Raw genomic sequence first — 18710 nt, 5'->3', positions numbered from 1 at the left:
GTGAAACATACTTTTATCCTTCCACATTAAGCATTTTCGTAAGTGGAATAAGGTGCCCACACCTAATCACAGAAATACACTGCCGTGCCGTAATACAGGCAATCTTTGGTGACCGGTGGACCTGATTCATATACTTACTTAAGCTTGCAGGCTGCCTCATCACATGACATGAAGGCCCTAGCACAAACAGTTAAAACTATAATGCCTGCGAAATGGATGATTATGGGGTAACACCCCAATATGAATGGCATCCCTTTACAAACATGTCACGCCAACAAATTATGTCCAAACATACCCATTTTTGAGAGTACATTTATTTCATGTTCACACGAACTTCACATGCTTACATTTACTTATGCATCATGAACACTGCTTCTTTACTTACACACACACACACACACACACACACACACACACACACACACCTGTACTTCACTATTGGCACTACACAAGAGGGCGAGTATATTCTCCGTCATTTGTCACGCTAGCACTGTGTTACATCTCCTGAAAATTGACTTTATTTAATAACTAGAACATAAGCCTTTCAAATCAAACTCTTCTTCAACAAAATACTGTGAAATCACAATTTTAACTCTAATTTTTGACAAAGTACTTGGAATGTCATCCTGTGTCAACTCAACCTCCCAAATCCCTTTTGAAACTGAAAAAGAAATCATCTTTTTTTTCTCATAACTTCATTGCAAACATGTCTTCCAATTTCTCTGGTTGTTATAGATCTACAGCTCACTGCAAATCTCCCTTCAACAGGGATAACAATGCACATTAACTATTCACATTTAAATCTTGGGGTAAGACAGTGATGCATTAGTTGTATGTTCTCTCTTTGCAGTAGAAAGGTGGAAGAAATCTTCAAAACTGTCTCTTGACACTTTCTCGATATGAAGTTAAAGAGTTTGCTGCAATATTTTACACTCCTATATGTACTCAAATTTTTCAATCCCAATCGAGAAACTATTCCATATTGTAAAACAAATTCAATTATTTCTGATAATATAGGACATCCAGTAGCATTCCATACAGCTTTACATTTCTGTGTAATTTTGTGATGCAATTCAATTATTGCCATTTTAGGAGACTAGATTTAAATCCTAATGTTGCATCCCGACAGAGCCCTTAGTTCATTTATTAATTTTCTAGCAACCCAAATATGAGAGAATCATTGAGCCACCCATATCCAATTCCATTAGCAATATTTGTACAATTGAAGAAGATACTGAAGATTCAAATCTTCATTCATTTTCATCTTTGCCAGTTAAGCAAGGTGCTTTTGTATAATGTTAGGGCAAGGGAGAGGACAAAATACTGGCAAAAGCAGCATCAGTCGAACTGGATTGCATTGGTAGTGTAACTGCTACGACTATGTCTTACAAAGGTTTCTTATGTTGCATTGATACAGCAGATCTTTTGGTTCCTTGGAGGTGGTATACTCTTGCCTTCGTCTGATTTTGAACAACTTATATGCCAGTTATAATTGACCTACAATTTAATATGTACTCCGAAACACAGTGCAAGTTGGCTTTTTGTTAGAGATGAAAGATGTGATAAGTGACGGAAAAAAAAATCCTAGGAACACGCACTGCTTGAACCCAACCTTTGGCTTTGTAGTCTGGCAGTTGCTCACTAAGCTATGCTGCCACCACCACCAAGGCACACAGCTGCACAAACAAAACTGCTCTGAACCACAGGAACAAACATTTGTTAGTCATGATAGAGTTCTGTTTGAGAAATGAAGAGAGAAAATGTGGTGGTATTCTAAGTTATTTACGTTACAAATAAATGGTTATTTATATTCATAGAGAGGGATAATTACTTTATCCACAAATGACAGTTTTCAAATTTTCTATTTATTCTAATCAAACAATGGAAAATTCAGGATGGAATAATGACAAAATTATGAAAAAGATAGATTGCTACTCACCACAGAGTGGAGATGAGTCATAGTTAGGCACAACAAAAAGACTGCACACACACACAACCAGCATCTCCACTACATGGTGAGTAGCAATCTGTCTTTTTCATAATATCGTCATTATTCATTCAAATAATTATTTTGATAGTTGTGGCAGGCAGAACGGGCAAAGGGAGAAAGGAGACGGGAAGTGGGAGAAAGGATGCAAGGTGTGGGAGAAAGGTGGCAAGGAGTGACAGTTGAGGAAGGGTAGCCAATAGCTCAGAGGGAGATATCAGTTGTTTGGTATAGGAATGTGGGACAGAGATGTTGAAGTTGCACGGGATAGCAATGTGACACATGGACACTGATACCAGTGGATTCAAGTGGCACATGATGACAATGATATGGAGTGGGTTGAGACAGGGTGACAGAACAGAGGAAAGAAAGATTGTGGGGAAGAGGGTGTGGGTGCAGGATGAGGGAAGTTACGGTCCTGTGACAAGATAGAGGCAAGTGTAGATGTGGGGGCTGGGGGCTGGGTGCTAGTGGAGATTGAAGCCAAGTGGATGAGGAAACAAAGAATATGTTGCAAGGACAACTCCCATCTGTGTGGTGCAGATAAGCTGGTGCTGGGGGATCCAGATGACATGGGTAGTGATGGAACTACTGGAATCAAGCTTGTTGTACTCAGCAGCGTGTTTCGCCATTGGGAACTCAAACTCTGCACTTGGTCAGTTTGGCGGTCACCATTCATTTGGGTGGATAGTGGTTCGTAGTCATACCCACTTAATATTTTGTACAGAAATTGCAGAAGAGCTGTTATAAGCCTTTGCTGCTATCAGATGCAGGAACAGGGTAAGCCTATGACAGAAATGGAGTAGGATTGATGGGAGGACATATAGGTCTCGTGTCTGCTTCTTACACAGAGATATGATCCACGTGGCAGGAGTTTGGGAATGGAGTTGGCATAAGGATGGACAAGAGTATTGTGGAAGCTGGGTGGACAGCAGAATACCACTTTAGAAGAGGCATGAAGGATTACATGTAGAATTTCCCCAATTTCTGAGAGTGAATATACACAGCTAAAGTCTTTGCAGACAATGTGGTTCAATTTTTCCAGTCTGGTATTTTACTGGGTGACGAGGTGATTGCTCCATTGGAGCTTGTTCTTGGGGGTGATGAGATGATTGGGGATACAGCATGGGAGGAGGAGGAATAAGCGAGGGTGTCTTGGCTCTGGGTCCAAGTCATTAAGATGTCATCAATGGACCTGAACCAAACAAGTAGTTTGGAGTTTTGGGAGGCAAGGAAAATTTCCTCCACATGGACCATAAACGGATTAGCATAGGAAGGTGTAACGTTGGTGTCCACGGCCAGGCTGAGAAGCTGTTTGTGTATCTTACTCCTATACCGATGCCTCTTTTTTTTATCTTTTTCTTCTTGTTGTTTATCCCGGCTTGTTAAGACCTCTTGTGAAGAGGTTCCGTAGTTGTGTAGGACAATCAATGAAGTTACATAACAGTTAATCATTTAACTTTTGAAACTGCCGGTTTATTGGCATTTATGGAAAGAAAAACACTCTCATGCGGTTAGCAAACTTCGTGTAACATTGCGCGTGTGTAATGGTCCTTACTATGTCACAAATCTTTCCAATGAATTAATTAAGCTGCTTTACAGTGTTGATAGGCCACATAATCAGCAAGGTGATAAGTGTATCAATTAAAACTGGATCTCAATATTTTGAATAAACTTTCGGTTCATTTTTTGTCAAAATCAGCACTTGTCTCAAAATTAATTTCCAAATTCGTGCATTAAGTTCAAACACATTTGCAACTATTATACGCAATTTACTGGACAGCTCGATCACGCACTGGCATGTAACGTATTTCAAATCTAGCGCGCTGGTTTCAGTTTTCCCTAATGGGACAAAATTCAAGACACCTGTAATTACTAATTAAACATTCCTGATTCTGAATAAACCTCAAGAACTTATATTTCATAATCAATAAAATTTAATCTCCTGAGAGAAATTACTAGTTTGCTAAAACGGATTCAGATTACAGTCAACTCGTGTCTGAACAATGACGTCACGAATTGACACTTGCTTGGAATGAACGAAATACCTATACTGAAAAATACTGTCCGCTGAGTAATTTACAGACTTTTATAACAAGTCTGGTGCCCCTTGCATCGCTACACTGCCCCCCAATCTGTAATGTCGTGATAAGATCGAAGACATTACAAGATTCACTGGAGCGTGCTGCGGTTGTGTACTGTGCTGTCATACCTTAGTTCAGCCATCCCAAGATTCATACCACAAGTTGTAACATACACTTTACATCAAATTTTACATGAATAATTGTAAATGGGGGCCTAACAGAAATTGCCTGTTTAAATGAATCTCCAAAAGTCAATGAACTTGTTCAAATTTCACTTTCTGCCACGATGCACTTCACACTCATTAAACAAAACAAAACAAAACACACACACACACACACACACACACACACACACACACACACACACACACACAACACTTCATTATTTGGTGAGAAGCCCTTTCAACTGGTTGCACAAGTCAGGGATTGCAGCCAGTTCTGATAGAAAATGGATACAGCTGCGACCTCCACCGAGCCGTATACACAGCTATAGTCAGCTCAGTGATCTTCTTCTTTCTTGCTTTTCAAACAAGCCGCGTATAGTGTCAGGTCGAATTACATATCAGCTAGTAACAGCATCTCTGGTTCTCCACCATGTGTCTTGCGATTCTCTCTTGAGCAAGTGTTGTGTCTTCACCTGATATTGTTTTGTCAACAGAAAAATGAAGTGAATGCGCAATCCTTCCAGTTATTCGGCGAATGTGTTTCATAATTTCTTTAAGAAAGATTATTTCCTTGAAATTTGGATTACAGCATTTGTTGTCTGTTTCACAGCTGGAAGTTGCTTACTGCAGGTTGGGAATACTCTCATCTACGTGTGTATTGTGATATACTGCTGTGTTTAAAAGGTTTCATTCATTAACCGTCAAGTGCTGGTTTATTGTTACAAAAGCGTGCTACAGATTTGCTTATGCATTTTCCCTTATTGTGCAGATTTGCATCTTCATCATAAATACTGTGAGTATACTTGCATGTTTTGGTGTGTCATATACATTGTCATCCGATATTGAAGTTTGTTCTGTCACATAATTGTCCTCAGTTTATATTAGACAACAGTACTTCCATCTTCCTAACATCGTACCTTCATGAGATTTGTATTCATGGTTATCGGTTCATCATGAAATTCAAATAATTATTTCCGTATATTTTGTATTATACTTTCATTGTCTTCAACACCCAGTTTTCTTCTTATTATGTCTTCCACATTATAACGTCGATTAGACAGTTATATCAGCTTCCTTTTCATTCCTTTCTCATATTTCCTTTAGCTTTGATAGTGCCCATTACACATACATGAAATTACTCTCTACCATTAATACATGTAAAATTCCTTCAACAATTCATAAACATAAAATACTTATGCCTGTGGGGTAGCATTCTTTTAAACTTAACCAATCAACTTGAAGTCACTTAATCTTGATTTCTCTTGTTCTTCAATCTATTAACTGCTTCTTTCTCTTTTCAGAAATTATCTTTTCTGTGACATTTTTCGTTTAAATCTTCTTAAATTATATTATTGTGGTATGTTTGCCACAACAGATATATTATATTTAATAATAATAAAATAAAATAATCCTCGTAACTATACAGGGTGGTCCATTGATTGTGACCAGGCCAAATATCTCACGAATTAGTGTCAAACGAAAAAACTACAAAGAACAAAACTTGTCTAGCTTGAAGGGGGAAACCAGATGGCACTATGGTTGGCCCGCTAGATGGCGCTGCCATAGGTCAAACGGATATCAATTGCGTTTTTTTTTTAAATAGGAACCCCCATTTTTTATTACATATTCATGTAGTACGTAAAGAGATATGAATGTTTTAGTTGGACCACTGTTTTCGCTCTGTGATAGATGGCGCTGTAATAGTCAGAAACATATGACACACAATTTTAGACAAACAGTTAGTAACAGGTAGGTTTTTTAAATTAAAATACAGAACGTAGGTACGTTTGAACATTTTATTTTCGTTGTTCCATTGTGATATATGTACCTTTGTGAACTTTTCTGAGAATGCATGCTGTTACAGCGTGATTACCTGTAAATACCACATTAATACAGTAAATGCTCAACATTATGTCCGTCAACCTCAATGCAATTGGCAATACGTGTAACGACATTCCTCTCAACAGCGATTAGTTCGCCTTCGGTAATGTTCGCATATGCATTGACAATGCACTAACGCATGTTGTCAGGCGTTGTCGCTGGATCACCATAGCAAATATCCTTCAACTTTCCCCACAGAAAGAAATCTAGGGACGTCAGATCCAGTGGACATGCGGGCCATGGTAAGGTGCTTCAACGACCAATCCACCTGTCATGAAATATGTTATTCTACACCGCTTCAACCGCACGCGAGCTATGTGCCGGACATCATCAATCATGTTGGAAGTACATCGCCATTCTGTCATGCAGTGAAACATCTTGTAGTAACATCGGAGGAACATTACGTAGGAATCGGCATACATTGCACCATTTTGATTGTCATCAATACAATGGGTGCCAATTAGCCTTCCTCCCATAATGCTGCACCATACATTAATCCGCCAAGGTCACTGATGTTCCACTTGTCGCAGCCATCATGGATTTTCTGTTGCCCAATAGTGCATATTATGACGGTTTACGTTACCGCTGTTGGTGAATGACGCTTCGTCGCTAAATAGAACATGTGCAAAAAATCTGTCATCGTCCCGTAATTTCTCGTGTCCAGTGGCAGACCTGTACACGACGTACAAAGTCGTCGCTAAGCAATTACTGGTGCATGGAAATATGGTACGGGTGCAATCATGTTGATGTAGCATTCTCAACACCGACATTTTTGAAATTCCCTATTCTTGCGCAATGAGTCTGCTACTGATGTGCGGATTAGCCGCGACAGCTGCTAAAACATCTACTTGGGCATCATCATTTGTTGCAAGTCGTGGCTGACGTTTCACATGTGGCTGAACACTTCCTGTTTCATTAAATAACGTAACTATCCGGCGAATGGTCCAGAAACTTGGATGATGTCATCCAGGATACCGAGCAGCATACATAGCACACGCCTGTTGGGCATTTTGATCACAATAGCCATACATCAACATGATATCGACCTTTTCCGCAATTGGTGAACAGCCCATTTTAACATGGGTAATGTATCATGAAGCAAATACTGTCTGCACTGGCGGAATGTTATGCGATATCACGTACTTATACGTTTGTGACTATTACAGCGCCATCTATCACAAAGCGAAAAAAGTGGTCCAACTAAAACATTCATATTTATTTACGTACTACACGAATATGTAATACAAAATGGGGATTCCTATTTTAAAAAATGCAGTTGGTATCTGTTTGACCTATGGCAGCGCCATCTAGCGGGCCAACCTTAGTGCCATCTGGTTTCCCCCTTCAAGCTAGACAAGTTTCGTTCTTTGTAGTTTTTTCGTTTGACGCTTATTTCGTGAGATATTTGGCCTGGTCACTATCAATGGACCACCCTGTATACAAAATAATGAACAAAATAATACATCTTTTAGCTCATCCTGTGGTTCATGTCTAATATCGGTGTCCTGTTAGTAAATACTCCTCTCATTCTCTTTTCCTTCATTTTCTCTTCATAAATGGTACACACCTTCTCATTGACAATACTTCTTTATCTCTGTGTGGTGGAATACCCTTTTATCACATCAGAACTACAGTCAGAAGGTATGTAACTTTCTTCATGGGGAATTTGTATTATTCTTTATGGTCCTGTTTCAGAACCATCAGTGGCAATCCAAAAATACTGTTTAACTTTTGGATGATGTAACAACGGGGCATTAACTAAAGCGTCTCTGATTTCGTCAAATGCTTGACTACACTCAGGGTTCCATTTCCACATGATGTTCTTTCGCAATAACTGTACTAAACATTCTTGGCTGATTAATTGATGTAGGCAAAAATCAGTGGAAAAATGAGGCTAATCCCATGAAAGATTTTAATTCGTTTTTAATTTTAGGATAGGGACACACTTTGATAGTACTCATTTTCTTAGGATACAGCATAATACCATCCAGCGTAATGATATGTCCTAGAACCCTCAGTTGACTTCTGGCGAATCTAGATTTCATTAAATTTACTGTTACTCTATGCTCTAAGAATTTCGCAAATACTTTTTCAAGCAGATCAAGATGTCCTCCTATGTTTCGGTAGTGATCACTAAGTCGCCCACATACAAGGTAACTCTATTGAGCAATTCTAGTCCAAGTACAGTATCTAGTGCCAATATAAATACACCTTCACTAATATTTAGTCCAAATGGCATAACAGTGAATTGGTAACTTCTGCCCATAAAAATAAAAGCAGTATACTTTTGAGATTCAATAGAGATTTTAGTTTGCCAGTAGGAACTTCTCATATCAAAGGATGTCAGGAAGCAGGCACCACAGAATTTATGAATTAACTTGTCCAAATTCTCAGGTTTTGTCTGTACCGGTGTGATTATCTTGTTTATCTCTCTGGCATCTAGAATTAATCTGACGCCACCATTTGCTTTGAGGACCACCAAAAACAGGCTACTACAATATTCAGAATGACGGGGCTCTATAATTCCTCACTCTAACATTTTGTTAATTTCTTTCCTGACTGCCTCTCTCTTTGACCAAGAAGCAGAACAGGAAGTGCGACAAAAAGATTTCTGTGGATACGTCTTAATGTCGTATTCAAAACCTTTGATTATTCGAGGGCATTTGCTAAATACGGGCAGATAATTACTTAACAAGCAACACAAATCTTTTCGTTGATTTGCAGATAAGTAATCGGATATCTTCTCCTGAAGTGTAACTTGACTTATTTCTTCTCCAGTATATTCAATATAGAAAATATCACCAACTAAATTACCATCAATACCAATTTAGCCAACCATTAACTTCATGCAATACTGATCCGGGACTATTTCGCCCTTTATCATAGAGACTGTCAAAACGTCGCCTTCAGAGTCCAAGGTATATGTTCCTTCTTTTAAATTGATAACTGCTCCAACATTACACAAAAAATCTAGACCCCAAACACACGGTACAGTCATTCTTGGAACAATTAAGAAGGTACTTTCTACTGAAAATGATTGCTTGTCCATAAGTGGTTCCTAGTTACCTCCTCATGATGATTATATCCACTTTCACTCCCCTCACCTGTCACTTTCAAGCTTTGAGTTGCATTATCTCACGCTCTCCTTGTTCGTGTGTACATTTTTTCTAATATCTTTATACACAGTTAAAATATCAATATCAACTCAAAATATACTTTCACCAACCATAGAACTGTTCTTTTATACTATGTCTATCCTACTCACACCTGTGAGTATCTCACATTAGGCGTGAGTACTTATCCTTTCCAATGGGTCGAAGTTCGTGCCTTGGGCCTGAAGTTGTTAGTATATCCTTTTCGGGCCCCAAGTTGAGGCGCAATATATACCAATGCCTCTTCTTTAATCTTTTTTTTCTTCTTGCTTATCCCAGCTTCTTGAGATCTCTTGTGAAGAGACACAATACAACAAGTTCCATAGTAGCGTAGGACAATCAATGGAGTTACACAACAGTTAATCATTTAACTTTTGAAACTGCCGGTTTATTGGCATTTATGGAAAGAAAAACACTCTCATACTCTCAAGCGGTCAGCAAACTTCATGTAACATTTTGTGTGTGTGTAATGGGCCTTACTATGTCGCAAATTGTTCTAATGAAATAATTAAGCTGCTTTACAGTGTTGCTAGGCAACATAATCAATAAGGTGATACATGTCTCACTTAAAACTGGACCTCGATATTCTGAATAAACTATCCGTTCATTTTTTTGTCAAAATCAGCACTTGTCTCAAAAAATTAATTTCCAAATTCGTGCGTTAAATTCAAATGCATTTGCAACTATTATACGTGATTTACTGGACAGCTCGACCATGCACTAGCGTGTAACATATTTCAAATCGAGTGCGCAGATTTCAGTTTTCCCTAATGAGCTAAATGACTACTCTTTTGTAATAACATGATGTGTCTATATCACATAAAGTTTAAATGAAACTGGATTTACTCTCCATTCGGGTCAAGATCACAAAATAAATTTCACCACATAGGTCAGTGAACTGGATATACGCACTTTTAGCACTCCAAGTGATAATTCTTCTCACAGTAAAAGCTGCACATAAATTCACACTTTTTTATGCATAAAAAATTTTAAACACCTTTATATTAAACAAATAAATTATGGCGTGTAATTACTAACTAAACGTTCCTGATTCTGAATAAACTTCAAGAACTTACATTTCATAATCAATAAAATTTTATCACCTGAGAGAAATTATTAATTTGCTAAAATGGATTCAGATTACAGTCAACTCGTGTCTGAACAATGACGTCACGAATCGACACTTGCTTGGAATGAACGAAATACCTATACTGAAAAATACTGTCCGTTGAGTAATTTACAGACTTTTATAACAACTCTGGTGCCCCTTGCATCGCTACACTGCCCCCCAATCTGTAATGTCGTGATAAGATCGAAGACGTTACAAGATTCACTGGAGCGTGCTATAGTTGTGCACTGTGTTGTTATACCTAAGTTCAGCCATCCCAAGATTATGTGAGAGATGCAACTGATTAGCTGTATAAGGAATGAGGTGGTGGGTTTCGAGTCAGAAGCGCACTGAGAGAGGTAGTATTCGAGAGCAGTAAGGTCATTGGCATGGTGGATTTTGGTGTATAGGGAGTTGGGATCAGCAGTGATGAGTACTGTGCTGGAGATGGTTGAGAGTCAGTGAAGGAATTGGTTCATATCTTCAATTTTGGGAGCCGAGGATATAGGCAGTTGGTTGGAGGCATAAACTGACAAAAACTGTAGATTCTTTCAAGGAGAGCACAGTAACTAGCCCAAAATGATATCGAGGATTGTTAGGTTTATGGATTTTGGGAAGCACATAGCATGTGGGTGTGCTGGCAGTAATTGGGGTGAATGGGAGATGGATTTGGAAGGACAACACTGCAATGGGCCTAAGGATTTGAGTATGAATTGGAGGTTGTGCTGGACCTCTGAGATGGGATCACTAGGGCAGGGCTTGTAGGTAGAGGGATCAGACAGCTGGTACCTGCCTTCATTCAGGTACGCGCAAAAACAACTGAGGTCATAAGAGCTTACATCACATCACTAATAAGAAAAATAAGTTAAAAGTGACTATATGTTAAGCCCAATTGACAGAAGGAAAGGCAGCTAAAAACAAGTACTTTCTCTTGGAGAAAGATACACAAAATATGCCGCAGAGACAGTGGAGATCCCCAACCAAAGATTAAATGTCCTTTGCCATATTGTTACTACGGACAAAAAGTAAAACACGGTGGTCAGCCTGCACATCATTTGCTAAAACGGCCAATAACATAGACAACAAACATATGCTAGAACAAGAGCAGTTAAAAAACAGGAGGCATTTGGTCAGGAAATGGTGAACCGTCAAAGGTTGACAATAACGAGCACAAAGTGGTTGGGGTTGGGTTGTTTGGAGGAAGAGACCAAACTGCGAGGTCATCGGTCTCATTGCATTAGGGAAGGACGGGGAAGGAAGTTGGCCGTGCCCTTTCAAAGGAACCATCCCGGCATTTGCCTGGAGCGATTTAGGGAAATCACGGAAAACCTAAATCAGGATGGCCGGACGCAGGATTGAACCGTCGTCCTCCCGAATGCGAGTCCAGTGTGCTAACCACTGCGCCACCTCGCTCGGTGCACAAAGTGGTGGGGATCAACACTTAGTAAACGACAATGGCTAAAAAGGCAGTGCCCAATACCCAATGTAGCTAAACTGATCTCCTCATGGTGAGAGGAGAGGTCCAGAGGAGTTCAGCCATGCCACTGGGGAGGTTTAATTTCCCGGAGGTTGTTCCCACAAAGAGACCAAAGAGAAGACCAGTGGTGATGCCAAAGTGACACAGCAACACAGAGACCATACAAAGGAATGGACGAACTAGAAAGACAAGGTTGAAGGACTGTAGCCTTGGCAGCAGCATCAGCAGCCTCATTTCTCACCAGATCGGCATGACCAGAAACCCACATGAACATCACAGCGGCTCTCTCAACAGTGACCAAGTAGAAACTTTCTTGGACTTGCCGCACTAAGGGATGGACTGTGTCCAGCGCACAGAGGCTCGAAGGGCACTTCAAGATACGGAGTATGTGACAATTAAAAAGCTTGTGTCACTCGATGTACTGGGTGGCCTGATTGAGGACAAAGAGCTCTGCTGTAAGTATTGAAGTCTTCTAAAAGCCGATACCAAAAATGATTGGTGTCAATGAACAATGCACACCTGACACCCCGATCAGTCTTGGAGCCATCAGTGTACATGAAGGTGATAGCGCTAAGTTGCACGCGAAGATCAAGAAACAGCGATAGATCAAACCCAGAGTAGTTTTTTTTGGGAACTGAAAGAAGTACAACATGAACATGGGACGCTTCATAAAGCCAAGATGGTGAAGGTTTCACAACCATCTGGAATTTGAAGTTAAGCTGCCAGAGCAGTAGCTGAAAGTGAGCTCTGGGAGGTAACAGAGAAAAGGGCACGCCCCATACTGGCGGACAAGGGAGTCATTGAAAATGAGGGCACAGGATGGATGACCCGGCATGACAAATGGCATGTGTATCCGCTGAAATCATCATTTTGATATGACAGTGGTAATTCAGAAGCTTCTGCATAGAGATCAACTAGGCTACTGTAAAAGGTGCCAGTGAACTAAAGTATTCTACAATGGTGGAGTGAGTTATGACTGCGTAAGATGAACGGACATGCAGATGAATAAACGAAACACCCATAGTCTAGTTATGAACGGACAAGAGATCGATACAAATGGAGGAGAGTGGACCGATTCACTCCCCAGAAAGCACCACTCAGGATACATAGAACACTGACGGACCGGGTAAAGCAGGCAGCCAGGTAAGACACGTGGGAGGACCAAGAACGTTTTCTATCAAGCATGAGATTCAGGAATTTTGTAGTTTTAGTGAATGCAAGAGCAACAGGGCCAAGATTTAAAGATTGTGGAGGAAACCCATTATGCCACCAGAAATTCATACAAATGGTCTTGTCAGTGGAAAAGCGAAAGCTATTGTTAGTGCTCACAAGTGAAGACAACTGAGACATCGCTGAAGATGCCACTCAAGGAGATTAGTCCATGGAGAACTGCATTAGATTACAAAGTTGAAGATGAAAAGGGAGCCATAGACACCTGGCTTTTGGAGACAGGCTATAATACAGTTAATGGCTATAGTATGATAATGACACTCAGGACAGCAGCACCTTGAGGCACCCCAATCTCATGGCTAAAGGTGTCAAAGGCCAAACCCACACTATGAGAATTTTATTACCAAATTCATCCAAACAAGACCACCATGCCACCAATCTTTTCTTGAGGGCCGAAGGATAAACGCCGGTGGACATTCATTGGAGAATGAAAAATCTGTATGGGGCATCATGTCTTTCAAACAACCGTTGTGGAACAGTACACCACATTCTACAGTGCTTCATGACACCGTATGTCCCCATACCACAAATGTCATAATGCAGAACTTACACCAAATCGAGTTGGACCCATGAGCACCCGCTGTACAGGTAGTTATCAAGCATTTGGTCCTCTTCACACACGCCGACACGGTGTTTACCAACTAGGTATCTCCAACCTGTTGCGCTGGTGGAATGATAACCTCAATTCTCACATCAATTTTGCCCAACTGGCATACCAATTCTGAACGGTAATGCATTTGAACAGAAACTTTTTTTATTGCCCCTTATACAACACAGGCACAAGTTTTTCTATAGGGTTGTTTCACTAGCATGCAGCCATTTGATTAGTGATAGCTGCCAGCACACAATCAGAGTTGGTGGGTCAGGCAGTCAGACTGCAGCCTGACACAGAAAACCAGGAAAGATAGTCTTTAAGGAATCGTAGTGCCACTTGCATGTAGCAAATCCACAATCAAAAAGAAAGTAAGAAGTCATAGGAATTTAATGAACTATCCCAGAATATCTGAAGGAACAAGAAGTAAACTCTCTGTGTGGTTAGGTTATTATAGTTATTGACTTATGACTTTCATGCTGTTTTATGGTCAAATATTAGAGAGCAAGTTTCTTATTCTGTTCTTAATTATTTTCATTTTGTGGATATCTAAGCATCATTATTTGTCGATGTGCTGACAGTTGGATAATTAGCAGGGGCAGTCCATGTAAATTGCCCACTATGAGAAATCAAGTTGTAAGCCCCCAAATAATAGTCCAATAGCTCCATAGCTGTACGTATAGTTTAAGACAATATGAAGAACTGTTATCCCTTCCACACTTGCTGTTCCTATGTTTTCTTCAAATTTCTTAGCTTTTTTCTTACCACAACCCCAGCTATCACCATACATCACTAATGCTTCTATTCCAAGTGTCTCTCTTCCTTATTTTTAACTTTAGGCTGTATCCTCAGCTTCTAATAAATTCACCATTTTTCTCATCTGCTACTAGTATCTATTTACTGTTTTTCCTCTTGTTCTGTATTCTTTGGTGTATCTTACTTGTACTGCTGAGGAAGATTTCAGGCTTGTAAATTAAGATTTTATCCATCTCTTCACCCTCTCCTGTCTGTCAAGTGAAACTTCAGTTCCTGAAGCTAGTGCAGATATTAGCTTCTATTAATGTTTGAATTGACTACAAACTGGTATCCAACTATTTTCCCATCATGTTTATTTGTTTTAAATAAAACAATGGAAAATCGAGGATGGAATGTAACAATATTATGAAAAGGAGAGTTGCTACTCACCATATAGTGGAGATGCTGAGCCAAAGACTGCGACTCAGCATCTCCGCTATAAGGTGAGTAGTAAATTTCCTTTTTGTAATATTGTTGCTTGTTTTAAAGTATTTTTTACTTTTATTTTCCAATACTTCACAGACATTGTTAAGAACGTCTGTGTGTATCTGTACTATTGAAGGTTTCAAGAGACAAATATAGTTGACAGTTGTAAAACTTTTGACTGCAATTGATGACAAAGAATAGTGGATGTAGCACTATACACAGGATTATATCATGTGGCAAAACAGAACTTCGAAAATATTCTTGACAGATGCAGACGTGGGAGCAGTCTCTCACTATTGCAGATGATATACATTGAGGTCAACTATGACAACATAGCACATTAACTTACCTTCTAGCACTCTTTTCCCGTGAAGATCCATGATGCACTACAACTTTAAGAATATCACTCTTGCATTTTGATTTTATTTCACTTTCCCACTGGTTCACCAAACTGGCAGGACACACAACCAACGTCCCACCATTTTCCCCTGCAACACAGAAAAGAGGTTTTTCCCCAATAATTTGTCACTGTTTTAGATTCTTTGAACACATAAAATAACAAGAACATTAACTAACCCACAGATCTACAAACAGTAATAATATGTTTGTATCGGACAGAATATCTTTTAGATTTTTCTGGCAACAGTAAAGAAAAGCAAATAATATTTACAACAAATGACTACATTTAGCTCCTAATATAATGGGAAGATCAAGTAAACTGTTCATGTTTGATACAGAGATTATTAGTTACCAACATTCTCCTTGTTTGACTAGGTATTCAAACTTTCTGTTCACTGTTCCACTTTAGCACCACTTCAACACAAAGTCACAGTCTGGAGATCATAAACCATAGAATTCAATACATCCTCAGAATGTATCCAAGCAGGTTTGATCTGATTTATCATGCATTAATAACAGTAAGGTTATAATTTTCAATGAAAAGTGCTTCATACAAACATGTAAATCACAGCTGATTTTGATTATCCACATGAACAGGCACAAATATATTTTAGTTGGTGCAGTTGCAAAAGTGTACTGCTATCAAACAGTAACTCCAGTAGCAGATTAGGTTATTATCGACTACACACTGGGCATCATCAGGTTGTAAAAAGTTATAATTGTAATGGAAACACAGTAGCCACAATTTACAAGAGAATCAATCAAAGTGCAACTCCGAGTAGCTCTTTGGTTACAGTCATATACACTGACGAGCTAAAACATTTTTATCACCTGCTTAACAGCATATTGCTCCACATTTGAAAGCAATACAGCAGCAAACATGCCTGATATGGGTGTAACAGATCCTTGGTATGTATACAGAGTTCTACAGTACCAGGTGTTTATGCAAAGGTCACCTAATTCCTGTAAATTACAGGCTGAATGTTTCTTGGAGGCAAAGAGCGGTTGCCCAGTAGCATCCCAATCACGTTCCAGAGAATTCTGATCAGGTAAATTTTGTAACCAAGACAGCAGTGTGAGTTCCTTATCAAGCTCCTCTAACCACTATAGAACGATTCTGGCTTTGTGACATTGATTATCCTGCTGGGAGAAGACATCACCATATCAAAAATGATTGCAAGCAGCTGATCCCTGGTAATGCTCACACAGTCCATACCTGTCATTGTACCCTCAATTACTACCAAAATTCCCAAGTCACAATTTTCAGTATTGTTCCCAGGACTAATCGTGGCCGCCTTGTTCTGAGTGAAGTGGAAGGACTAAACCAGAGACTTTGAAGGTTCTATGATAAGCTAGCCTGGGAATTCCCGCACTTGCGTCATAGGGTTGACAACAGTAGGGTTCCTGTAAATAGGTCAGGTGTACACTACACATAAGAGGGTGCTACCCAGGTAGCTATCTGAGTGTGGGGTGCACACAAGGCTCTCCTTTCCCTTTTCCTTTTTTTAATGGTAGGTAACTCTCAATTCAGTCTAAGAGACCCAGAAGTAAAAGTGTAAGATCCAAAGAATACTCATCCCTCTCCCCGCAGACAAGAGTATTAGTAGTTAACTGCTACAGAATTCACAACGAAGTGCCAGAGTTTGAAGCACTCCTGAAATGCCGTGAACCTCACATAATATTAGATATCAAGAGGTGTTTGAAACCAGAAACTGATGGCAGTGACATTTTGGAGGAAAAGTTGAATGATAATGCAAAAAATAACATGAAATCAGCAGTTTTTACAAAATAAAGCAAAATCAGTGATTTTTTAATGAAATATAGTAAAATCTGTCCCTTTCACAAATAAAAAGATGTGGTAAGTAAGTATAACTGCGTGGAATTGGTAAAAACATAGCAACACAAAAAAGTCAGTAAAATTTGCTAAAGAAACATATTTGACAAAATAACATTGAAGCTGGCAAAAAAAAAAAAATGACCAAATTTGGAGAAAATAACCGCGTCCGGCATTAAAAAAATTAAACAAGGAAATTTTAAAAATTTCAACAAAATCTCAGCAAATTTGGCAAGAAATCTCACTGAATTTGGGACAGAATTACACAGAATTTGCCAAAAAACAGGAGTGAATTTGCTACAGAATAACACCAAGATTGCCAAAGAATAACACCAAAATCGGCAAAAAAATAGCAAAATATTTAGTGAAAAAAAAAACACACAGCACTGAATTTGGCAAAAAACACTGGCCTGGCAAAAAATAAAACTGAAATTTGTAAAAAATAAACCAAATTTCTTAAAAAAATTGAATTCAGCAAAACATATTAAAATTAGCAAAAAAAGCACTGATGGTGGAAAAAAACAACATGGAAAAGTAGGAAAAAGTAACATCGAAATTAGCAAAAAATACATCGAATCACTGAATTCAGCAAAAAATATACTACCAATACTTGAGGAAAATAACATTCAACCTGGGAAAAAAATAATACTTAAAAAGGGGGAAGGAAGGGGGGAGGGAGACACACACACACACACACACACACACACACACACACACACACACACACACAGAGAGAGAGAGAGAGAGAGAGAGAGAGAGAGGGGGGGGGGGCTGAAGTTGGGTATTAAAGTAACTAAGATATTTGCAAAAGACCTGAATTTGGTGTCAAAATTACAATGGATTTCGCAAAAAATAGCACCAAACTTGACAAAAAAAAAACACCAAAATTAGCAAAATAACATCAAATTTGGAAAAAAATATCAAATCTGACCATGAAATAAAATGACTTTTTCCTGTTGCTACTACTGGGAAATGGAGGTTGTGTATTTGTTGCAGTAGACAATAAACTCAAATCCTCAGAGATGGTAACTGAAGCTGCATGCGAGATTGATTGGGCAAGACTGAGTCCCAGGTGTGCGCATAAAATGGTAATTGGATCCTTCTACTGCCCACCAGACCCATCTCATGATGTAATGAAAAACTTTAGACAAAACCTCCAATTCACTTGTATGTGAGATCCCCAGTCATACTGTAATCATTGGGGGAGACTTTAATCATCCAACAACTAATTGGAAAAATTATGGTTTTGTTAGTCGTGGGGTAACAAAACATACTCTGAGACATTACTAAATGGCTTCTCTGAAAACTACATAGAACATAGTTCAATCCCACACATGATGGAAATATATTGGATCTAATGGCAACAAGTAGATCTGACCTCTCTGATGATGTCCACATCAAAACTGGTACCAGTGACCACGACACCATTGCGGTAACAATGATAATAAAGTATGAAAGACAACTAAAAGAAGTAAAAAGATATATGTGCTCAGTACTCTAGATAAAAAAGCAGTAGCGTCAGGTCTCATAAAGGAATTTGAAACTTTCAGCACAGGGCACGGCAAGTAGAGGAACTATGGC

General features: G+C 39.1%; 1 protein-coding gene across 3 annotated transcripts in view; it reads right to left on the bottom strand.

Annotated features, from left to right (window-relative positions):
* LOC126203628 (transcription termination factor 2) overlaps positions 1-18710 on the bottom strand; it is a 307259-nt gene that overhangs the window by 174088 nt on the left and 114461 nt on the right. For all 3 annotated transcript variants that reach the window (XM_049938002.1, XM_049938001.1, XM_049938003.1), the window contains one exon: positions 15246-15384. In XM_049938002.1, the coding sequence (XP_049793959.1) occupies positions 15246-15384 (139 nt within the window). The remainder of the gene's footprint in view (positions 1-15245; positions 15385-18710) is intronic.

Source organism: Schistocerca nitens, chromosome 9 (assembly GCF_023898315.1).
Source record: "Schistocerca nitens isolate TAMUIC-IGC-003100 chromosome 9, iqSchNite1.1, whole genome shotgun sequence".
NCBI lineage: Eukaryota > Metazoa > Arthropoda > Insecta > Orthoptera > Acrididae > Schistocerca > Schistocerca nitens.
Note: the sequence above shows the minus strand (reverse complement) of the source record. Positions and strands in the feature narration are given on the sequence as shown.